The sequence below is a fragment of the Micromesistius poutassou genome, assembly GCF_964030765.1.
Source record: "Micromesistius poutassou genome assembly, chromosome: 1".
NCBI classification, from domain to species: domain Eukaryota; kingdom Metazoa; phylum Chordata; class Actinopteri; order Gadiformes; family Gadidae; genus Micromesistius; species Micromesistius poutassou.
In genome coordinates this window covers 20719451-20742632 of record NC_140271.1, presented here as the reverse complement: position 1 = coordinate 20742632, position 23182 = coordinate 20719451, and the positions used below count along the sequence as shown (strand labels likewise).

The following is a 23182-nucleotide window of genomic DNA, read 5'->3' as shown; positions in this document are numbered from 1 at the left end:
CAATCATCTCCCACGCCATTACCACCAACACCCCACCATCAGGGATGGTTAGACAGGTGAATAAACTGGCTGAATTCATTAAACCTGCCTGCCCTAATCCCCACACTTTCAACAGGGTGAAGCGGAACACGGACGAGTGGCTTAAGCAGAACCTGATCATTTTAAATGAACACTACTCTTCTGTTTTAAACACCCTCCTCCCTACAGGCTTTCCGTTTGAGGGGGGCGCTTTTGATGTGGCTGCGAGGTGGGCACGCACCCGGTACAAGCACCGGTTCCGGCCCACTACCCTCCCCCAGACCCGCACCCTCCTCACCTCTGCCACCCCTGACCTCTCCTCACCACCTCCCAGATCCCCTAGCCCTCCCACCACCGCCTCAGCCCCCCACCCAACCACTTCTCCTACCCCACCCATCCTCCCGAGCCTCTGTATGAGGAGCCCACCCCCTGGTTTGCCCCCCAGAGCCCCTCGGGTTAGGAGCTGTCTCACCAACAGTCTGACGCTCCCCCCCACGGCCCAATGGGCCCACTATGGCAAAAACACCTCCCCCCCTCCCGCCGTCCAACCAGTGGTGGCTCTGCCGGCCGGGAACCCCGACGCCCATGACACCCTCTCTGCCATAGACTTCCCACCCCTCATCCCCACCACTCCCAGCAACTCTCCCACCTCTCCAGTACTTCCCTCAGCCCCCACATTAAATATCCCGGCCGGCAGAACGGTCCACGTGGAGGCCCAGGTCCTCACCACAGTTACCCACTCACTACTGCGTCCGCTGTCCTCCCAGCGCTCACCCACCACCAGCCCAGAGACAGCACCACCGGCACCTACACACACATACATAAATACACATAATCTCAGCCACATAGTTACCCTAGACTCCCCCTTAATAGAATTTGATGTCAGTCCACCCCCCACTCACTCTGTTCCTCCTCCTCCTCCTGTAGATCACACTAAGCAGCGGCCCCCACCACAGGCCCAGACTGGTACAGGTACAGCGGAGAGACTCAACGAGGTGGCTAAACATAACACAATGATGATGGGTCAAAGCAAAGGGAAATGTCCCAAAAAGCAATCCCAATCTGAAGCCACCTCAAGTAACACTAAGTCTTCTCCGCTGTCCGTCCAGTACGCGAGCACACCCTCACAGCGCACCTCACAGCTTAGATCCCACCACGTCCCTAATTCGGCCATGTTAAGTCCCCGCACCATCACTCCCGAGCGCAGACGGCCGAGTGTAACCACCGACCCGAAGCCTCGACCGAACAAGACGACATTCAAAATTACGAGACACGATCCTACGGAGCATAAAGTCAGGGATTGGACTATTTGTTCCATCAAGCCCGTAGTGTTCCCTAACCCTAACGCTTACCTTAACTTTAGCCTGGCCTTGGCCCAACTCTAGCCCTAACCCTTGCCTTAACCTAACCAGGCCACGTTTTTTATGGGACTTGCTCCTGACCATGTACTTGGCCATTTTCTGGGGTGGATGGGTGTTGGTAGGGTCTATTCTTTTGTTTGTTCATTTGTTTTACATCCTTTTGTTTATTTTGCTTTGTGATTATTCATTCAATTTTGTTTTATTGTATTTTTTTATTTAGTTTTTTTTTATGGTAGTGCACCTTTATTTTTTTTACGTAATATTATTGTTTTTTACCTGTACTTGTGTGATTCCACGTTGTGATGTATATTTCCATTCCACAATTCAGGTTTTGATACTCGATTTTTAATAATTTTTGTTTGAATGGTAGTGCACCTTTAATTTTTTGTTTACGTACTATTGTTTTTTACTTGGACACGTTATTCCACTATTGTGATATATATTTCCATTCCACAATTTATGGTGTGATACTCAATATAATTTTTTGGATGGTAGTGCACCTTTAATTATTCCACTATTGTGATATATATTTCCATTCCACAATGTATGGCGTGATACTCAATATAATTTTTTTGGATGGTAGTGCACCTTTAATTATTTCAATGTTCCACTATTGTGATATATATTTCCATTCCACAATTTTTGGTGTGATACTCTATATAATTTTTTTGGATGGTAGTGCACCTTTAATTATTTCAACGTACCATTATTTTGCGCTTTATTCATACCACGTAGCCATGGGTCATTATAATTTATTCAGACTAATAGTATGTCACATGACCTGTTGAGATACTCGACATTTAATTTAATTTAGTATGCCCTCTCCTGGAACCATCACCTTATCGTGGTGGAGAGGTTTGCGTGTCCCTGTGAACCTGAGGGCTGTGTTGTCTGGAGCCATGTGCTCCTGGTAGGGTCTCCCATGGCAGAGTGGTCTCAGGTGAGGGGCCAGACTAAGAATGGTTCAGAAAACCCCAATGAACATACAAAAAAGAGGAGGAGAGACCCTGCCCGGAGGAAGCCTGGGGCCCCCGTCTGGAGCCAGGCCCAGACGGAGGGCTCGCCGGCGAGCGCCTGGTGGCCGGGTTTGCCACGGAGCCCGGCCGGGCACAGCCCGAACAAGCTACGTGGCACCCCCCCCCCTCTTCGCCCTGTGGGCCCACCACCTGCAGGGAGACCCGCTGGGGTCGGGTGCGCTGCCACATGGGTGGCAGTGAAAAGCAGGGGTCCCGACGGACCAGACCCGAGCGGCAGAAGCTGGCTCTGGGGACGTGGAACGTCACCTCACTGTGGGAAAGGAACCGGAGCTTGTGAGGGAGGTGGAGCGCTACCAGTTAGATCTGGTGGGGCTCACCTCTACGCACAGTCTCAGCTCTGGTACCGTATTCCTGGATAGGGGTTGGACTCTATTCTTCTCTGGAGTTGCCCAGGGCGTGAGGCGCCGGGAGGGTGTGGGGATACTCATAAATCCCCGGCTGAGCGCCGCGGTGTTGGAGTTTACCCCGGTGGACGAGAGGGTCGCCTCCCTACGCCTAAGGGTGGTGGGGGGGAAAACTCTGACTGTTTGTGCGTATGCACCGAACAGTAGTTCAGAGTACTCGGCCTTCTTGGAGACCCTGAATGGAGTCCTGTATGGGGCTCCGGTAGGGGACTCCGTAGTTCTGCTGGGAGACTTCAACGCCCACGTGGGCAACGATGGAGACACCTAGAGAGGCGTGGTGGGGAGGAACGGCCTCCCTGATCTAAACCCGAGTGGTCGTTTGTTACTGGACTTCTGTGCTAGTCATGGATTGTCCATAACGAACACCATGTTCGAACATAAGGGTGCTCATAAGTGTACCTGGTACCAGAGTACCCTAGGCCGAAGATCGATGATCGATTTCGTGTCAGCTGATCTGAGGCCTTATGTTTTGGACACTCGGGTGAAGAGAGGGGCGGAACTGTCAACCGACCACCATCTGGTGGTGAGTTGGATCAGGGAATGGGGGAAGAGTCTGGACAGACCTGGTAAGCCCAAACGGGTAGTGCGGGTGAATTGGGAACGTCTGGAGGAGGCTCCCGTCCTAGAGATCTTCAACTCACACCTCCGGCGGAGCTTTTCTAGCATCCCTGTGGAGGTTGGGGGCATTGAGCCAGAGTGGGCGGTGTTCAAAGCCTCCATTGCTGAAGCTGCGGTGGTGAGCTGTGGCCTCAGGGTCTTAGGTTCCTCAAGGGGCGGTAACCCTCGGACACCGTGGTGGACACCGGTGGTCAGGGAAGCCGTCCGACTGAAGAAGGAGGCCTTCCGGGGTATGTTATCCCGGAGGACTCCTGACGCAGTTGCAGGGTACCGGCGGGCTCGAAGGGCTGCAGCCGCTGCCGTGTCGGAGGCTAAGCAGCGGGTGTGGGAGAAGTTCGGAGAGGACATGGAGAAGGACTTTCGGTCGGCACCAAAGTGTTTCTGGAAGACCATTCGACACCTCAGAAGGGGGAAACATCCAAACATCCAAGCTGTGTACAGTAAGGGTGGGACTCTGTTGACCTCGACTGAGGAGGTAGTCGAACGTTGGAAGGAACACTTTGAGGAACTCCTGAATCCGACTAACACGTCCTCTATGATGGAGGCAGAGCTCGAGGTTGATGGTGGTTCATCGTCAATTTCCCTGGTGGAAGTCACTGAGGTAGTTAAACATGTCCGCAGTGGCAAAGCTCCAGGGATTGATGAGATCCAGCCAGAAATGCTAAAAGCTCTGGGTGTTGAGGGGCTGTCTTGGCTGACACGCCTATTCAACATTGCGTGGGAGTCTGGTACAGTGCCAAAGGAGTGGCAAACCGGGGTGGTGGTTCCCCTGTTCAAAAAGGGGGACCGGAGAGTGTGTGCCAATTACCGGGGTATCACACTTCTCAGCCTCCCTGGGAAAGTCTACTCTAAGGTGCTGGAAAGGAGGGTTCGGCCGATTGTCGAACCTCAGATTGAAGAGGAACAATGCGGTTTCCGCCCTGGACGTGGAACTACGGATCAGCTCTTCACTCTCGCAAGGATCCTGGAGGGGGCCTGGGAGTATGCCCATCCGATTTTGTGGATTTGGAGAAGGCATATGACCGGGTCCCCCGGGAGAAACTGTGGGAGGTGCTGCAGGAGTACGGGGTAAGGGGTTCACTCCTCAGGGCCATCCAATCTCTGTACTCCCAAAGCGAGAGCTGTGTCCGCGTTCTCGGCAGCCAGTCAGTTCCGTTCCCGGTGGGTGTTGGGCTGCGCCTTGTCACCAATCCTGTTTGTGATTTTCATGGACAGGATATCGAGGCGTAGTCGTGGTGGGGAGGGGTTGCAGTTCGGTGATCTGAGGATCGCATCACTGCTCTTTGCAGATGATGTGGTCCTGATGGCATCATCGGCCTGTGACCTTCAGCACTCACTGGATCGGCTGGCGGCCGAGTGTGAAGCGGCTGGGATGAGGATCAGCACCACTAAATCTGAGGCCATGACTCTTAGTAGGAAACCGGTGGATTGCCCTCTCCGGGTAGGAAATGAGTCCTTAGCCCAAGTGAAGGAGTTTAAGTACCTCGGGGTCTTGTTCGCGAGTGAGGGTACGATGGAGCGTGAGATTGGCCGGAGAATCGGAGCAGCGGGGGCGGTATTGCGTTCGCTTTACCGCACTGTTGTGACGAAAAGAGAGCTGAGCCGCAAGGCAAAGCTCTCGATCTACCGGTCGATCTTCGTTCCTACCCTCACCTATGGTCATGAGGGGTGGGTGATGACCGAAAGGACGAGATCGCGGATACAAGCGGCCGAGATGAGTTTTCTCAGGAGGGTGGCTGGCTTCTCCCTTAGGCATAGGGTGAGAAGTTCAGTCATCCGGGAGGAACTCTGATTAGAGCCGCTGCTCCTTTGCTTAGAAAGGAGTCAGTTGAGGTGGGTCGGGCATCTGGTAAGGATGCCCACTGGACGCCTCCCTTGGGAGGTGTTCCAGGCACGACCAGTGGGGAGGAGACCCCGGGGAAGACCCAGGACTAGGTGGAGAGATTATATCTCAACACTGGCCTGGGAACGCCTTGGGATCCCCCCGTCAGAGCTGGTCAATGTGGCCCGGGAAAGGGAAGTCTGGGGCCCCCTGCTTGAGCTGCTGCCCCCGCGACCCGACCCCGGATAAGCGGACGACGATGAGGATGAGGAGTTTAGTATGCAATTATTTTAATTATTTTTTTTCGTTACATACTCAATGCATGCCTACTTGGTAGACTGCCTATATTATTTTCCTTTTTCATATCACTATTACTTCCATAAGTTCACAGGAAGCTATTAGTTGCTTCCTCCTTACTTACTCAGACCATTAGTGCTATACCTCACATCTCGACCGTCCGTGTTCTCCGACGACCGTCCGACGTGTTCTCCGACGACCGTCCGACATTTCACGCTAAAGGTCCACGGCACGCTCGTCTCCGGTGCGCGTCGCGGCAGCCGGGGCGGCGGCGTTGACGGCAGACGGCTGGTACGCGTCCGCCTACCGCCGTACCAAGTTATTATAGGCCTATGGCCCCGACGGCAGAGGTCGCGGATCTCCAGACCGAACTCCGATCCATTGAGCGGCTCATCGATGACCTCCTCCAGCGGCAGGCGCTACTGAGTTCCCGGCTGAAGTCACTGGAGCACCGCGACAGCGAGTGGCCACCACTCCCGGAAGCAGCGACAACCTCCTCGGATGCTCCTGGCCCAAGCTCCACTCCCTCCTGGTCGTGTGTGGCTAAGGGCAACAGAAAAGTCGGCCTCCCCCTCTACGACTCCTTCAGTGCCAACGACATCTCTCTCTCAAACTTTTTTTCCCCCCTCTCGAAGCTTCCTACTGAGCCATCTGCCTCTTCCTCTTCCCCTCCAGCCCGCAGAGCGCCGCGGGTCCGAAAACGTCCCTCACCCAACGGCGTCTCATCGCCTGAGGACTCTTCCCTCTCCTCCTCAGCTCCCCCAGAATCCAAACGCGCCCGTTTTCTGCCTCACCGTCCCCAAAACTATCCACCTGTGGCTTTGAACGAGGCGCTCTCTTCTCCCTCATCTGATCATCATCCTGCAGCTGGTGTCACCCCTGTGCACCCCGCCCCTCCCTACCTGGTCAGTACGTCATGTGATCACAAACTTAATCCGAAACTTGCAGTTTACAAAAGCACTCCAGACGTTACACACCCTGAGTTATTGATACTTGGAGACTCTATTGTGCGTTTTTTAGCACTTCCTGGAGCCATCACCTATTGTCTTTCAGGAGGAAAAACCTCTGACCTTATTGAATTAATTCCTACCCTCCTCGACATTCACCCCACTGTTCACACGGTAATTGCGCACTCAGGCTGCAATGACGTCATGTCAAGACAATCTTCCAAATTACACAGGGACCTTGAATCGCTATGCTGCACGGTGGAGAGCCTGGGAAAACGGTGCATCATCTCTGGCCCCATCCCAAACGCCTCTAGAAACTCAGAGCGCTTTAGCCGCCTATACAGCCTCCACCAATGGCTGCAGGGATTCTGCTCAGCCACAGGTCTTGACTACATTGCTAACTTTGACTCGTTTTGGTCTAATACATCAATGTACAAAGCAGATGGGGTGCACCTCAACAAAAGAGGAACCAAGCTGCTTACAAAAAATGCTATAAACTACATAGCATTCAACATAAAACAATGACATATTCCTCAGCATGACCTGTCTCAGGTTCGCTTGTCTGTAGGTAGCCCTTACAGTATGAGTCCTGCTGAGGATGTCTGCCCCATCTCCCCCTCTCTGCTCTATAGCTCCCCCCTCGGGCCACACCAGGCTTCTCCCCCTCCTATTCAACTTGCCTCTCCTTTCTCCATCCCTGTAATCATCACCCCACGAATTTCCCAGTCATGTACACCTGTTACCTGCAGAAACACCAACAATCTTCACCTGATCCAGACTAACACTCTACCAACTAGGACTCCCACAGCAACCACCTTCAGAATGTCGCTGTTTAATGTTAGGTCTTTATCCAACAAAACCTTCATTTTAAATGATTTTATTTCCTCAGAAAACTTGGATTTTATGTTTTTAACTGAAACGTGGTTGCAATATGCTGACTGTACCCAGCTTGTGGAACTATGTCCTCCCCACTATGAGTGTTTTAACCAACCCAGGGTCAGTGGTCGTGGTGGCGGTCTAGTCTGCGTTTATAAGAAGAATTTTAAATGTAATTTATTACATTTTAACGGGTTCTCCTCCTTCGAGGCTCTGACTTTTAAACTAGCTGGTTCTTATCCGATTTTATTTGCTCTTATCTACCGCCCTCCAAAATCTGTCAGTGGCTTTTTAGCAGAATTTTCTGAGTTTTTATCCTCCATTATTTTAAACTACGACAGAGTGGTACTCTGCGGGGATTTTAATCTACACATAGACGACCCCTCCAACACCCTGGCTGCTGATTTTATGACTATCACTAACTCTTTTAACCTTCAACAACATGTTCGGGGCCCGACTCATAACCGTGGGCACACACTGGACCTCGTCTTCACTCTCGGTATGAGTTTAACACTCCTAGACGTGCTAGATCTTACGGTCTCGGACCACAGGTGCATAGTTTTTAACAGTGAATGTCTAGTCTCTGAGACAGTAGCCACACACTCCTGGCGCACTCGGGTTTTTAACGAAAATAGCCCGGCAGAATTCTGCACCCAATTTAGTCTCAACTACCAGCCACCACCTGAATTTGCAGACACCAATAATCTGATTAGCAATTTTAACTCTGTCTGCCTATCCACCCTTAATGCCATTGCTCCTCAGAAACCTATAACCAAGTCCACGAAGAAGAGGCAACCATGGCTAAATGATACTATCCGAAGTCTTAAAAAAGAGTGTAGAAAAGCAGAGCGTTGCTGGAAGAAATCAGGTCTCCAGATTCACTTTGACATTATGAAGAGCCTTTTATCGACTTTTAACTGTACGATAAAGGAGTTGCGGAGACAATATTTTTCTAATCTTATTCTCACTAACCACAACAACCCCAGGATTTTATTTAAGACTGTCGACCCCCTGGTTAATACTCCCCCTCCCTCTGTCCCTATTGAATCAGATGCCGACTGTAATCTGTTTTTATCCTATTTTAACAATAAGGTGGAGTCTATCAGAGCCTCGATTACACCCAGTGCCTCTTTTAGCGATGCTTTTAGCGATGCCTTTTATTCTCAAAAGGACATTTTAAACCAGTTTTTTCCATTAACTTTACCTGAACTTCTAGATGTGGTTTCACACACTAGAATGTCCATCTGCCCCTTCGATGTGATTCCATCTAGATTTTTAAGCCAAGTAATGGATTCTGTTGGACCCTGCCTGCTTCCTATTATTAACAGCTCGCTTACTACTGGTTGCGTCCCGGACTATTTTAAAACGGCATGCGTAACCCCTCTCCTGAAAAAACCTAACCTAGACCCATCCCTACATCATAACTACAGACCAGTCTCCAAACTGCCTTTTATCTCAAAAATTTTAGAAAAAATTGTTTCTTCACAGCTTTTAGCAGCCTTAGAGGAAAATTTTATCTTCGACAAATTTCAGTCAGGATTTCGAAAGTACCACAGCACAGAAACGGCTCTGCTTAAAGTGACCAATGACCTTTTAATGGCATCTGACAGTGGGCTGTGCCCAGTCTTGGTACTTCTAGATCTCAGTGCGGCGTTTGACACAATCGACCACGGGATCCTTTTAAATCGTCTGAGGCACTGGGTAGGAGTTTCAGGTACAGCTTTGAAATGGTTTTATTCATACTTTTCAGATCGTAAGTTCTGTGTCGCAGCAAACAATTACACATCCTCCCTCACCCCACTAAAGTACGGCGTGCCCCAGGGGTCTGTCCTAGGACCAATTCTATTCTCATTATACATGCTCCCCCTGGGGCACATAATACAAAAATATGACGTGTCTTTCCATTTTTATGCTGACGATACTCAGCTGTACCTGCCCGTAAACGCCACTGACCCTGGGAAGTTATCTGCTGGGGGCCAAAAACTCTCGTTTTTGGCCCCCAGCAGATAACCAAGCAAATAATGCCATCTGCTGGGCCACTAGTGGACGCCATCAAACCCTCTGCTAGAAACCTTGGGGTCTGGTTTGATGGCAATCTAAGCTTTGAACAACATACGACTAAACTTGTACAGTCTTGTTTTTATCATCTCAGAAATATTTCAAAGATTAGATCGTTTTTACGCCATCAAACCCTCTGCTAGAAACCTTGGGGTCTGGTTTGATGGCAATCTAAGCTTTGAACAACATACGACTAAACTTGTACAGTCTTGTTTTTATCATCTCAGAAATATTTCAAAGATTAGATCGTTTTTATCTTTTAAAGACACAGAAATTATTTTACATGCTTTTATTTCATCACGTCTGGATTACTGCAATAGCCTTTTTACCTGCCTTAACCAAAAATCCCTGGACAGGCTTCAGTCAGTGCAGAATTCTGCAGCCAGGCTTTTAACTAGAACCAGGCAACGCGAGCATATCACGCCTGTTTTAGCCCCCCTGCACTGGCTTCCAGTACGTTTTAGAATTGATTTTAAAATTTTATTGATTACTTTTAAAGCACTCAACGGTTTTAGTCCTGCATACATTGCTGACCTTTTATCTCTGCACATTTCTGCCCGCCCTCTGCGATCCTCAAATAAAGGTTTTTTAGCTGTCCCTGGGGCCCGACTGATGACAAAAGGGGGAAAATCATTCTCAGTCCGGGCCCCAAGGCTTTGGAACGATCTGCCAGAGGACATCAGGTCAGCTTCATCAGTAGCTTGTTTTAAATCCTTACTCAAAACTCATTTCTATCGAAAAGCCTTCCCTGATTTTATCTGATGTCACTTAATTTGTCTTTGTTGTCATTTTAATTGTTTTTACTGGAAAGCACTTTGTAACATTTGTTTTGAAAAGTGCTATATAAATAAAGTTTATTATTATTATACCTGATGAAGACCGACTTCAAGGTCGAAACGTTGTGATCATTGCACCTAATAAATGGATTGATTCCAATTCAAAGAATAGTTTTACTTTTGACTTACACATTTTTACAATAGCTTTGTTTAGTTTAGTTTAGTTTTTTGCACTGTTATGAGCGAGTGGACGGAGGTCAGATACGGGAGGCGCCGTCATCATTCCCACTCGCCGCGTGGAGACAGGCGTCCTTCTTCACCACCTTATGGAGTAAGACGTCCCTATTCTCCATCTAGGGACAGACGCCCACCGTCACCGCCGGGGTTCCGACGTCCTCTCTCACCATTCGGAGTAAGACGTCCCCACCGACCGTCCAGGGACCGGCGTCCACCGTCACCGCCGGGGTTCCGACGTCCCGTCCCGAGACCTGGAGACAGGTGCCCCTACTCTCCACCCAGAGAGAGACGTCTGTGCTCGCCACCTGGGGATCGACGCCCCCACTCACCACCCGGGGACAGACGCCCCCACTCACCACCCGGGGACAGACGTCCCCGCTCACCACCCGGGGACAGACGCCCCCGCTCACCACCCGGGGACAGACGCCCCCACTCACCACCTGGGGACTGTTGTGGATTTTGGTCCAGGAAAGGCCGCCGAGACAGGATCGCTTTTAACTCACTTTATTTGGTTGAGGTTATTGGTCTATTGTCTATCGTCTATGAAACAAAAGGAGAGGAATGGTAAATAACACGCGCGGAGCGTCTCAGAGCTTAGCATCCAGGATACGCTGCTGAGAGATTCTGAATCTAAACTGGCGGAGTCCGAGTTAAATAAGAAGGTAAAAGGTGGGCGTGTTCTGTGGCTTTAAAAGCCCGCCCCCTTTCATCTATGGTTTTCCCACTTCCTCTGTGTGTCCGTTGCTGCCCCTAGTGTAAATGTTTCGTAACTTTGTCAAATGTGTTCAGTGCTGCCCTCAGGCGATTAGGAGGGGAAATTACCTCTAAACTATGCTTGGTGCTACTGGATATGGCTATGTGAGAGTATTACAGTAAAAATGTATCGCTAGGGAATATTACAATTAAAAAATGTCACAATTCCCTCCTTGGTCATCTCAGATGACCATTCTACAAACCACTAATATTACCAACAGCATATATAAAAAACAAGAGTAAAAAGCAAAAGAGAAAATATGTACATACCCATGGGTTGGTTACCATGGAACAATCATCAACATAATCAACACTACACAATACAATCAGTACGTCATATGGTCATAAAGGCATAATCATAAAGGCACATATGTATTCATCAATGGAAACTTTGTCAAAACACTTCTAGGCATAAAACAAAATTAAATTCACATACTTTCAACATTACAAAAAATTGAGCAGCATAGGTAAATGTTATCTAAACCCTATATTAAACCCTTTTTTTTTAATTCACTTGTTTGTCATAACACAGAATTTATACCCTTTCAGTATGCATTGAAAATTTACCAAATATAACAAAAACAAAACCAAACAAACAAACAAAAAAAAAAATTTCAGTAAGTATTGAAAATCTACTGAACATAACAAAAAGTAACACAATTTTTTCAGCATGTATGGAAAATCTACTGAACATTACAAAAAGTAACACAATTTTTTCAGCATGTATGGAAAATCTACTGAACATAACAAAAAGTAACACAATTTTTTCAGCATGTATGAAAATCTACTGAACATAAAAAGTAACACAATTTTTTCAGCATGTATGAAAATCTACTGAACATAAAAAATAACACAATTTTTTCAGCATGTATGAAAATCTACTGAACATAAAAAGTAACACAATTTTAAATTTTCCTTCGAGTATGCATAGGTTTGAATGGCTCAGTGAGCTTTATGTATGTAGAGTTTTGGACATTTTACATTTAAATCTAAACAACATTTTGTAATAGTAAACATGACTCTCATGGGTTTGTTCAATGTTTCCTCATTCAAGTAAACCAGGTATATTGCTTCTCTTAGATACATGCACATAACTTCTGGGGACCGGGGACTATACTATGTAATTTAATCTGATCACATCGGGCCCTTCGGGTTGCTGTTCACTCATTGTCTCCGGAGTAGGTTCGATTCCTACATAAGCCTGTAAGACATCTGGCAGTCTTGGAGCACTCACTGCTGTGGTGATCAACCGATTCAGTAGTCCTTGTATGCAAGGAATGCAACAACAACAAATAACAACTAACACGGTTATTGCTACTATTCCCATCATGAAGACTGAGTGAATTGGACCCATCCATTTACCAAGTATGTTCTCCATCCACCCGGTGATAGGGTTAGTGATGCCCGAGTTCTCCGCCCACTCTAATCTGAGGGCCTGTAGACCTGCCAGCGCTCTGGACACTGACCCATCTGGAGCTGCGTTATTGGGGATATAAGTACAACATGCTGTTCCTATCATCTGGCACACCCCTCCTTGCTCAGCCGTCCACATGTCCAATGCTAACTGGTTTTGATAGGCCATACGAGAGGTAGCATCTAATTGTTCTGATATTCCCCTAATCACCTCGGTGGTATGGTTGACAAACCGCTGTTGGTTATAATATATATAGTTTATCCAATCAACATTTTTATTAATGGTGGCCCACCAAACAAAAACAGATTCAAATCCTGCTATTACTTGATTGCGAGCTTTATGTTCGTCGGGGACGCCTCGGGGCACACCTATGGAGTCTATGTAAATATTTTTATCAAAACTTCCTGGGACCGGTTTCAGTGTTCGTTTCTGGCGAATAAAATTTGGGAAGTCTCTATTCTTCCATATTTTGAGATTCATAACATCTTCGCTATCTGGTAAAATATAGATAGGCATTACAAGTTGAATTACAGCGCATGTTCCAGAGAAATTTATGGGGAGAACCCCCCTGATGATTTGTCCTCCGCAGAACCACCATATGTCACTACGAGCATGAGTCATATTAGATAACAGATCTATCACTCTAGTGGTGTTACATACTCCAGGAGGAAGGGACCCCACTTTCTTACCTATGCCATTACCTTGGATGCAATGGTAGCCAGGAGTAAGATTAACTTCGAAGCTGGGGGGTATAGCCCTAATTAGGGTCTCAGGATACATAATGTCTAATAAGCCTTTTACATTAGTCATACACCCAGTGATGTGGCCGTCTACAAACAGTTCTAGTAAGCATGCAAACCCTTCTTTTGAGTTAAACGGGGTAATCCTAGCGGGAGCTGTGGTTAGAGTGGGTCGTCCTTCAGCGCAGATCATACAGTCGGTCTTTCCCTGAGCTTGTGCCGTGTAATTCAACCATTTTAACCGTATATTTACATTATGTCCCCCTGTTTCTACTTCCCATTTATCTGCTTGCACAGGGATAGTATCCCTCCTTGTACCCAGGATGTGTGAACCATGACGTCTGCTTTCATACCTTGAAGGCACTGGGGCCGCGGTAGTATATTGTAGGCTCAGTTGATATACACAGATATTTCTCAGCCTTGTAGAATGAGTCTTCACTTTGTCTGCAGTCCTTTAAATGGCAAATCAAGTTAAAATATTGTTGTTATTCCGTAACAAGTATGCCAACGTGGTTACTTCCGTTATTGTTGCATCTTTGTGCATTGGGGTCCGGACGGATCCCATGCATCTGGAGGTGGTATCAGTCATCGTCTTTTGTGTGTGTGACAATGACTGTGTGAGGCTGGTGACTGTGTGAGAGGGAGCCTGTATGTGAGAGAGAGAGACTGTGTGAGGCTGGTGACTGTGTGTGAGTCTGGTGTGTGTGTGAGAGAGAGAGCCTGTGTGAGAGAGAGAGAGAGCCTGTGTGAGAGAGAGAGAGAGAGACTGTGTGTGAGTCTGGTGACTGTGTGTGAGGGGAGAGAGAGAGACTGTGTGTGAGTCTGGTGACTGTGTGTGAGGGGAGAGAGAGAGACTGTGTGTGAGTCTGGTGACTGTGTGTGAGGGGAGAGAGAGAGACTGTGTGTGAGTCTGGTGACTGTGTGTGAGGGGAGAGAGAGAGACTGTGTGTGAGTCTGGTGACTGTGTGTGAGGGGAGAGAGAGAGACTGTGTGTGAGTCTGGTGACTGTGTGTGAGGGGAGAGAGAGAGAGAGAGAGAGAGAGAGAGAGAGAGACTGACATTGTGCATTGGGCGGAGGTGGTATCAGCCATCGTCTTTGTGTGGCGCCCGTGCCTCTATGCCTCTTGGGGTCGTTCTTCTACACCTCTGCGTCTAACCTTCCAGAAGGGAAGGTTATGTAGTTAAGGAAATGACTGTGTGAGAGGGAGCCTGTATGTGAGAGAGAGGGAGCCTGTGTGTGAGAGAGAGGGAGCCTGTGTGTGAGAGAGAGGGAGCCTGTGTGTGAGAGAGAGAGAGAGAGAGAGAGAGAGGCTGTGTGTGAGTCTGGTGACTGTGTGAGAGAGAGAGGCTGTGTGTGAGTCTGGTGACTGTGTGAGAGAGAGAGGCTGTGTGTGAGTCTGGTGACTGTGTGAGAGAGAGAGGCTGTGTGTGAGTCTGGTGACTGTGTGAGAGAGAGAGGCTGTGTGTGAGTCTGGTGACTGTGTGTGAGAGAGAGGCTGTGTGTGAGTCTGGTGACTGTGTGAGAGAGAGGCTGTGTGTGAGTCTGGTGACTGTGTGAGAGAGAGAGGCTGTGTGTGAGTCTGGTGACTGTGTGAGAGAGAGAGGCTGTGTGTGAGTCTGGTGACTGTGTGAGAGAGAGAGGCTGTGTGTGAGTCTGGTGACTGTGTGAGAGAGAGAGGCTGTGTGTGAGTCTGGTGACTGTGTGAGAGAGAGAGGCTGTGTGTGAGCCTGGTGACTGTGTGTGAGAGAGAGGGAGTGTGTGAGTCTGGTGACTGTGAGAGAGAGGGAGTGTGTGAGTCTGGTGACTGTGAGAGAGAGGGAGTGTGTGAGTCTGGTGACTGTGTGAGAGAGAGAGAGAGAGAGAGAGAGCTTGTGCATTGGGCGGAGGTGGTATCAGCCATCGTCTGTGTGTGGCGCCCGTGCCTCTATGCCTCTTGCGGTCGTTCTTCTACACCTCTGCGTCTAACCTTCCAGAAGGGAAGGCTCCACGGTTACAGTGTCAACCCCTCAGCAACAGGCGGAACGGGTCGCCACGGCTGATTCTCTTCCGTTGTATTCTCCGGGTCTATCGGGTCCATGTGGTGCTTCCTTCCACCTGGATGGCTGTTGGCGTTGCTCTGATGACTTTGTATGGTCTTTCTCTCCTGGGTTTGTTCTTGAAAACCCTTAGGTAGATCTGGTCACCCGGCTCCACTCCCCTTGGTGGGTTCTCGTCTGGCTTTGAGGTTCTGCTTTTCTCTTGTTGGAATACAAACTCATGTACAGCAGTTAGTCGTCAAACATATTGCTCTTAATTCTATATAATTGCTTTAACGGAAGTCCCTTATGGGATCCTTGAAATGAAGTTGAAGGCATGGATCAACCAGTAAATATTTCATGCGAGGTTAGATGAGTCATTCTGTTAGCTTGCATGTGAGAACTCATTAGTGTTAGTGGTATTGTTCTACACAATTCAATTGAGTCAAAAGTTTGATTAGTCTCACTACTTCCCTCCTTGCTCATGGTTAACTCCATGAGCATTAAATGATAATTGAAATTGAGAACATAGCATGTAGGATCACTTCCTAACAGATAGCAGCTAATCGACCATGATTCTAGATTTTAATTGATTCAATTGACAAGTAATTCTACTTGTACAGTTTTTCGATTTACTTATTATTATATGTATTTCAGTCTCATAATTGTCATACCCATTTTTATTCAATTATCTTTTCCAGTGTGATTTTTCCTATTACCCTTTTTTTATTTATTTTTATTTTATAATATTTTTATATATATATATTTTTTTATGTGATATCAATGATATCTGTGATATGTTGAACTGTGCATTAACTCCGCCGTCCCCGAGTCCTTTTGGGGCGGGTCCTTCTGCTCAGATTGGTGAGAGAGGATTTTCCCTGAACTCTAAGAGTCCCCAGCGCTGGTTGACCCCTGGACTTCTGTGGACGAGCGGTGTGTGTGCTATGGACAACTTTATATGCTAATTGTTCACGTTATGGAGTCTAGATAATAACCCCTAAAATCTGCGATTACCATGGGACGTATTGATCATGGTGTCCCTTTACTAGAAAAGAGTTTACACCTGAAACACCATTTGGTGCTTTTCTCACCTTCTGTGATCTTCTAAAGTTTTTCTCCTCTGATTTACTACCTCTGGGCTGGGCCCTTTGTTTCTCTGCGTGTCTCTTTTTTCTGACTAAACATTTTTGGCCGCACCTGGGGTCGTAAATCGATAACCCCCAGAAGTACCCTTGTCCCACTTCTTAGTGGGAGACAAAATCTTAAAAACAATCTTAAAAATCTTAAAAACAACAATCTTAAAAACAAAAACACATGGACAATCGTACACCACAAAAAATAATGTTCATCATAACTAAACACATATTTACAAGTTCGAACCATATAAGTCGAACTGACCGATTTCAGGTTTTCAACACATGGACAATCGTACACCACAAAAAATAATGTTCATCATAACTAAACACATATTTACAAGTTCGAACCATATAAGTCGAACTGACCGATTTCAGGTTTTCAATAATCTTTTCTGGTTATTCCAGATTCCTACACGTCTCAATTCAACACCGTCATGGCGGATTTTAACCCTCTTAGGGGAACCACTTGCCGAATAGAAAAAAAAGAAAGGGGACTCAAATTTCCCACAAAAAAATAGAAACAGTTGCAAACTAATATGTACATTACAAAAAATAACACAATCCAAAAATAAACACCAATGGGTTAGTAGCTGATTTTGAAAACGTTTACTCTGACGATAATCTGTAGATAATATTTAACGGTGTCTCTGTCTCTTCCTATCTCTTAGAAGAGACAGGGACATGGGTAAAAATGCTGGTTTAATAACTAAGTATCACTGTTAGTGTGCATGATGGATCTTAGGTGTACAGAGCAAATATTTACACAGACAATCAGGGAGAACGAAAAGTGTTCTTCTGGGCAGTAGGGGGGGCGATTATTAGCATGGACGTTTATTAGGTGCCAAGCACAAAGTGCGAGGAACCTATTGTAATTGTTAGTTTTATTATTATTATTCCGCCCCGTTTGCATTACGCAGTCTAAACCGCTCGCACGCTTTTTATGAAATTTACTAGACCTGTAGAGGTTGACCCAAGATTAACAGAGAGCAAATATTACACTGATTGGCCCAAAGGTGGCGTTATACTAACTGCCCAAAAATGCAAACTTTGCACAAGCATATTTCGTAGCCGGTTTGACCTACACTCATGAAACTTTGTTCACACGTGCATATCCTCAGGCTGGACAAATATGCCTCAGGAACCTATGACTTGCGGTTCCTAGATTTGCCGCATGAGTCTGTACAATAAAGTTTAAAGCACCCATGAGTCATTGACTTCTAAAAGAGGCGTGGTTTAAAACACAAAAATAGTTAAATGCTCATATCAACATCAAGTTGGACTCCTATGATCTTGACTCCAATGCAAAAGTCAAATTCTGAACAAGATAAAGTCAACATATTTACAAATACGGCGTGGCATCGAAATGGGTGTGGCCTGTCACAAAAAACACCACAGCTCATAGACACAATGTTTGCTTTGAGCGGGACCAACTTCGTGGCTGTTGGGCCCAAAGTTCCAGCTAAGTGAAATGAAAGTGATTGGCAAAACAACATGGCTGCTAGAGGCTCAAAATCCTCAAAAATTGTCAAAATTTAACGTCAAAAGTCAGGGTTAACTTAACCCAATCACCATCAAACCTGGGATAGTCAAAGGTACATGGGTCAAGATGAAACTGTCCAAATTGTATCTAAATCAGTCTAAAGTTGGCGCTATTGCAACAGTCCAAAAATGCAAAAAATGGTTTGATCGTTTATTTGTCGGCTCAGGTTTGGCACCGTAAAATGCTGTTTGCAGCTTTATTTCACCTTATTGTTTGCCCATGAAAAAAAATTACAATATTAAGATTTGCATTATTAAGATTTGCATCTTCAATAGTAGACGAATATTTTGCTTTGACCGTTATTCATAATCACAATTAATGCTCTATCATTCTATTCAATTGTCTCCTTTTTAACCCAACTATCTAAATCGGATGACCTGATCTTTATTTATGCTACATATTGTTTGTATTTAATATTGTCTATCCTTTGCCACACTTCTACCTTCTGCATACCACATCAAACGTGCATATGACTTATTCTAATAAAGTAAAACCTGGTTTCATCTTTACGTTTTTATAGTTACATGAGTATCAAACCTGTTCATTATTATTTCCAAAACAGTTTCCTAGTTATTCAAGTCCCTTATCTATCTATACCATTACAAAAATATTATTATTATATTTATCTAGTTTTCCGTTGGTCAACATCTAATCGATACAATATTCTCAACCTCTAGTCGGTTTGTCTGTTTGTCTATCTGTGAACAAACATCACACTGATCACATCATCTTACTGAACAACCCCCGAGCAATCCTCTCAGGCCCTCTGGGTTCCAGCCAACTTCTTATCACAACTTTAATAACATAGATCATTTAAAAAATGTCCAGTTCAAAAACAAATACATCGAACATTAATAAATCCACCATAACTCAATTCTACGGCTTCCACATATAATGAAGGTATCTTTGACAGTAGGGATCCAGTTTCATACAGTTTCATCCTCCATAAATTTCTTCATGGTTCAATAATAACGGAGGTCTCCACTACATGTGGATAAATGCAAGTAGACCTATTCTGTCGTATGTACATAATGGGGTAAATCCACAAAAAACACAAATCAATCAATCCATCGTAAATCAATTCTACGGCTTCACATATAACGAAGGTCTCCAATGCATGAGTACCTCTTACATCCTATGTACATAATGTGGTAAAAAGAAATATAATTAAAACTGCGCGCAGTGATGAACGGGACCTCGCGCCGGCTTGCGGCCGCGTCATGTGCCGTCGTAACATGTGCGCTGACCAATGTAGAAGCAGATCCGACACAAGATGTCGGAGCACTGTGCAGCTGTGTATTGTGTGGATGCAGTGTGTGGCAGTGGCGTCACTAGGCTGTTTTCTAAAACAAAAACAAATCAACTTTCCGACGGTCCTTGAACGCCCCCCGTTCACCGCACGACAACAACAAGCAACACGTGAGTCAGTACACTTCAGCAGTCGGACTCAGTGTGACAACCAGACTTACGGCTTCACATATAACGAAGGTCTCCAATGCATGAATACCTCTTACATCCTATGTACATAATGTGGTAAAAAGAAATATAATTATTTAGTAGTAAAAACACACAGAGTGTGTGTGATAGTTTGTGTGGGTGTGTGTGTGAGACAGAGTGTTTCTGTTAGTGTGTTTAAGCCTGTACGTATATGTGTGAGATAGTCTGTGTGTGTGAGAGATAGTATGTGATACAGTTACTGAGAGGGTGAGGGTGTTGGGGGAGGGATCGAGAGAGAGAGGGGGGGGGAAGAGAGAGAGAGAGAGTTGGGGGGATAGGTAGATGGTTTCCCGAGTTGGCTGCTGAGACACCCTGCATGAAGCTCTATCAGCCCGTTAACACATCCAGCCAGCTGAAGGCCCAGCCAAGGGTTCTCAAGCAAGAACACAATAATGAAGGGAACATTCACTGATTGAGCCATGCGCATTTGCCATGCTCAGAATGCGAGAGACAGACAGACAGACAGACAGACAGACAGACAGACAGACAGACAGAGAGGGGGGAGAGAGGGAGAGAAGGGGGGGGAGAGAGAGGGGAGAGAGAGAGGGGGGGAGAGAGGGAGAGAGAGAGGGGGGGGGAGAGAGGGAGAGAGAGAGAGGGAGAGAGAGGGGGGAGAGAGGGGGAGAGAGAGAGAGAGAGTTGGGGGGGATAGGTAGATGGTTCCCCGAGTTTGTCCTCTTGTGACACCCTGCATGAAGCCTTGTTAACACATCAGCCTGTTAACACATCCAGCCAGCTGAAGGCCCAGCCAAGGGTTCTCAAGCAAGAACACAATAATGAAGGGAACATTCACTGATTGAGCCATGCGCATTTGCCATGCTCAGAATGCGAGAGACAGAGAGAGAGTGAGGGTGAGAGTGTTAGAGTTAGAGTTAGAGTTAGAGAGAGAGAGAGAGAGACTGGGGGTGATTGTAGGGGTAGGGAGGTGTCGAGCTGGAGAGAGGAGGGGGGGTCGTAAGGGGGGGGAGTGGTCGAGCTGGAGAGAGGAGGGGGGGTCGTATGGGGAGGGAGGGGTCGAGCTGGAGAGAGGGGGGGGGTCGTATGGGGAGGGAGGGGTCGAACTGGAGAGAGGGGGGGTCGTATGGGGAGGGAGGGGTCGAACTGGAGAGAGGGGGGGTCGTATGGGGAGGGAGGGGTCGAACTGGAGAGAGAGGGGGGGGTCGTAGGGGGAGGGAGGGGTCGAGAGGGAGAGAGGGGGGGGAAGGTGTTCTCTTTGTTAACCAGATGGTGATCTCCCTTTGAAGCTCCTCTAGGTGTGATAGGCAGTCTTCACGACAATGTCTCTCAACCCCCAATGTTTAAACAATGCTTCCACCATGTGGTCGACCATAATCACCATTAAAAAATGCGTTAACATGGCCACCGACACGACGAGAACTGTATTCCATACAGATTGTCTTTGTTTCATGGGACCTAGAGACACCACCACGTGTGGACTCCCATTCTAGTCTTCTGGGCCTAATAACACCACGGTATTGCCGACTCGACAATGCTCTGAACACTCTTTCCAGCTTCGAGGTCTCAACGAACTGTTTAATACAACTTGGATAACAATTTAGCTCATCAGTAGGCTACTGTGTCCCGGTCAAAACGCGGACACGTCGAAAACTTAACAAATCCTTTATACAGATCACCTCTAAAACCCCGTCGGGTATCACATTTAGACAAACATATATACAATTCTGGCCCTTTGTTTCCTCGGTTTAGTCTGATAATGGCGACTAAATCATTGTTTATAATTAATTCCCAATCGGAGTTATCAGCGATCGTTCATCTTTACTTCAGCTTAACTGTAATGACTATGGACCGGAATAATGGAGCTTTCACGAAAACGAATACTGATTACCTCTGCCACCTAAAGTTCCTATAACTAATCTATGCAGAATTAGTCTTTGCGACAATAGGTTCTGCTTACCTTATTTTATTGGGCCCGTGGCAGGGATGATCAGATCCTCGTGTTCGATCGGCTCGGTCAGTCCAGGTCCGCCTTTCCTTGGATAAATCACGTCAGGGTCACCAAATTGTTGTGGATTTTGGTCCAGGAAAGGCCGCCGAGACAGGATCGCTTTTAACTCACTTTATTTGGTTAAGGTTATTGGTCTATTGTCTATCGTCTATGAAACAAAAGGAGAGGAATGGTAAATAACACGCGCGGAGCGTCTCAAAGCTTAGCATCCAGGATACGCTGCTGAGAGATTCTGAATCTAAACTGGCGGAGTCCGAGTTAAATAAGAAGGTAAAAGGTGGGCGTGTTCTGTGGCTTTAAAAGCCCGCCCCCTTTCATCTATGGTTTTCCCACTTCCTCTGTGTGTCCGTTGCTGCCCCTAGTGTAAATGTTCCGTAACTTTGTCAAATGTGTTCAGTGCTGCCCTCAGGCGATTAGGGGGGGAAATTACCTCTAAACTATGCTTGGTGCTACTGGATATGGCTATGTGAGAGTATTACAGTAAAAATGTATCGCTAGGGAATATTACAATTAAAAAATGTCACACCACCTAGGCGGTTCAAATCCCGCTATGGGAATTTCATATGGGGTTATTGTATATTGGTCAGCACTCTATGTTGTGGCTGCAGAAACCCTCGTTTGAATCCGGGTTACGGCATCTGTTTGATTTCAGCAGAGGAAATAAATAAGGCCCACCAAAGAATTTGTAGCAGGTTTGGTTTTGGGCTTTTAGATGAAGGGTGCATCTTAGGGCTGGGCCATTAATCGAATTTTGATCGCAATTTGGATTTCAGAGTGAAACGATCATCAAACTAATATAATCGATTTGAGTTTTTTTTTTTTGTTATTGTTTTTTTAATGGAAATTCTAGAACAACTGGATTCATATCTGGACTTTATTTTCTATTTGACCATTTTGTGTATTTTTTTAAGGGTAAATTTCAAAGTTGTCATTTAAAAAAAAGATTTTTTGGAGAGAAATTATGAATAAATGCATCATGTTTTCAAACTCAAAAATAATCGTTTGAATAATCAGGATTTCAATATTGACCAAAATAATCGTGATTATGATTTTTTCCATAATCGAGCAGCCCTAGTGCCGCTGTCAAGCTGCTGAGAGTGTTAACTGAAACTTGCTTTTCTAATCCCATATGGTCTAGTGGTCAGGATTCCTGGTTTTCACCCAGGCGGCCCGTGTTCAACTCCCGGTATGGGAATTTCATATGGGGTGATCGTACATTGATCTGTGGTCGCTGGAACTCTCATTCGAATCCGGGTCACGGCATCTGTTTGATTTCAGCAGAGTAAATAAATAAGGCCCACCAAAGAATTTGTAGCAGGTTCGGCTTTGGGCTTTTAGATGAAGGGTGCATCTTAGGGCTGGGCGATTAATCGATTTTTGATCGCGATTTGGATTTCAGAGTGAAACGATCACCAAACTAATATAATCGAGTTGAAGGGTTTTTTTTCTTTTGTTTTTTTAATAGAAATTCCACAACAGCTGGATTCATATCTGGACTTTATTTTCTATTTGACCATTTTGTGTATTTCTTTAAGGGTAAATTTCAAAGTTGTCATTTAAAAAAAAAAAATTTTGGAGAGAAATTATGAATAAATGCATCATGTTTTCAAACTCAAAAATAATCGTTTGAATAATCGAGATTTCAATATTGACCAAAATAATCGTG

At 46.3% G+C, this 23182-nt stretch overlaps 1 protein-coding gene and 1 non-coding gene across 2 annotated transcripts in view; one reads left to right on the top strand and one right to left on the bottom strand.

Annotated features, from left to right (window-relative positions):
- Nucleotides 1-10471: 10471 nt before the first annotated feature.
- LOC311401698 (uncharacterized protein) overlaps nt 10472-23182 on the bottom strand; it is a gene marked incomplete at its 3' end in the record, with an annotated part of 35652 nt that continues 22941 nt past the window's right edge. Inside the window, exon 2 of the mRNA XM_084488820.1 lies at nt 10472-10567. Coding sequence (XP_084344946.1) covers nt 10472-10567 — 96 coding nt within the window. The remainder of the gene's footprint in view (nt 10568-23182) is intronic.
- On the top strand, nt 22640-22711 carry AC3HAE_007828 (transfer RNA glutamic acid (anticodon UUC)). The gene has a single exon. It is a non-coding gene; the product is annotated as a tRNA-Glu (tRNA).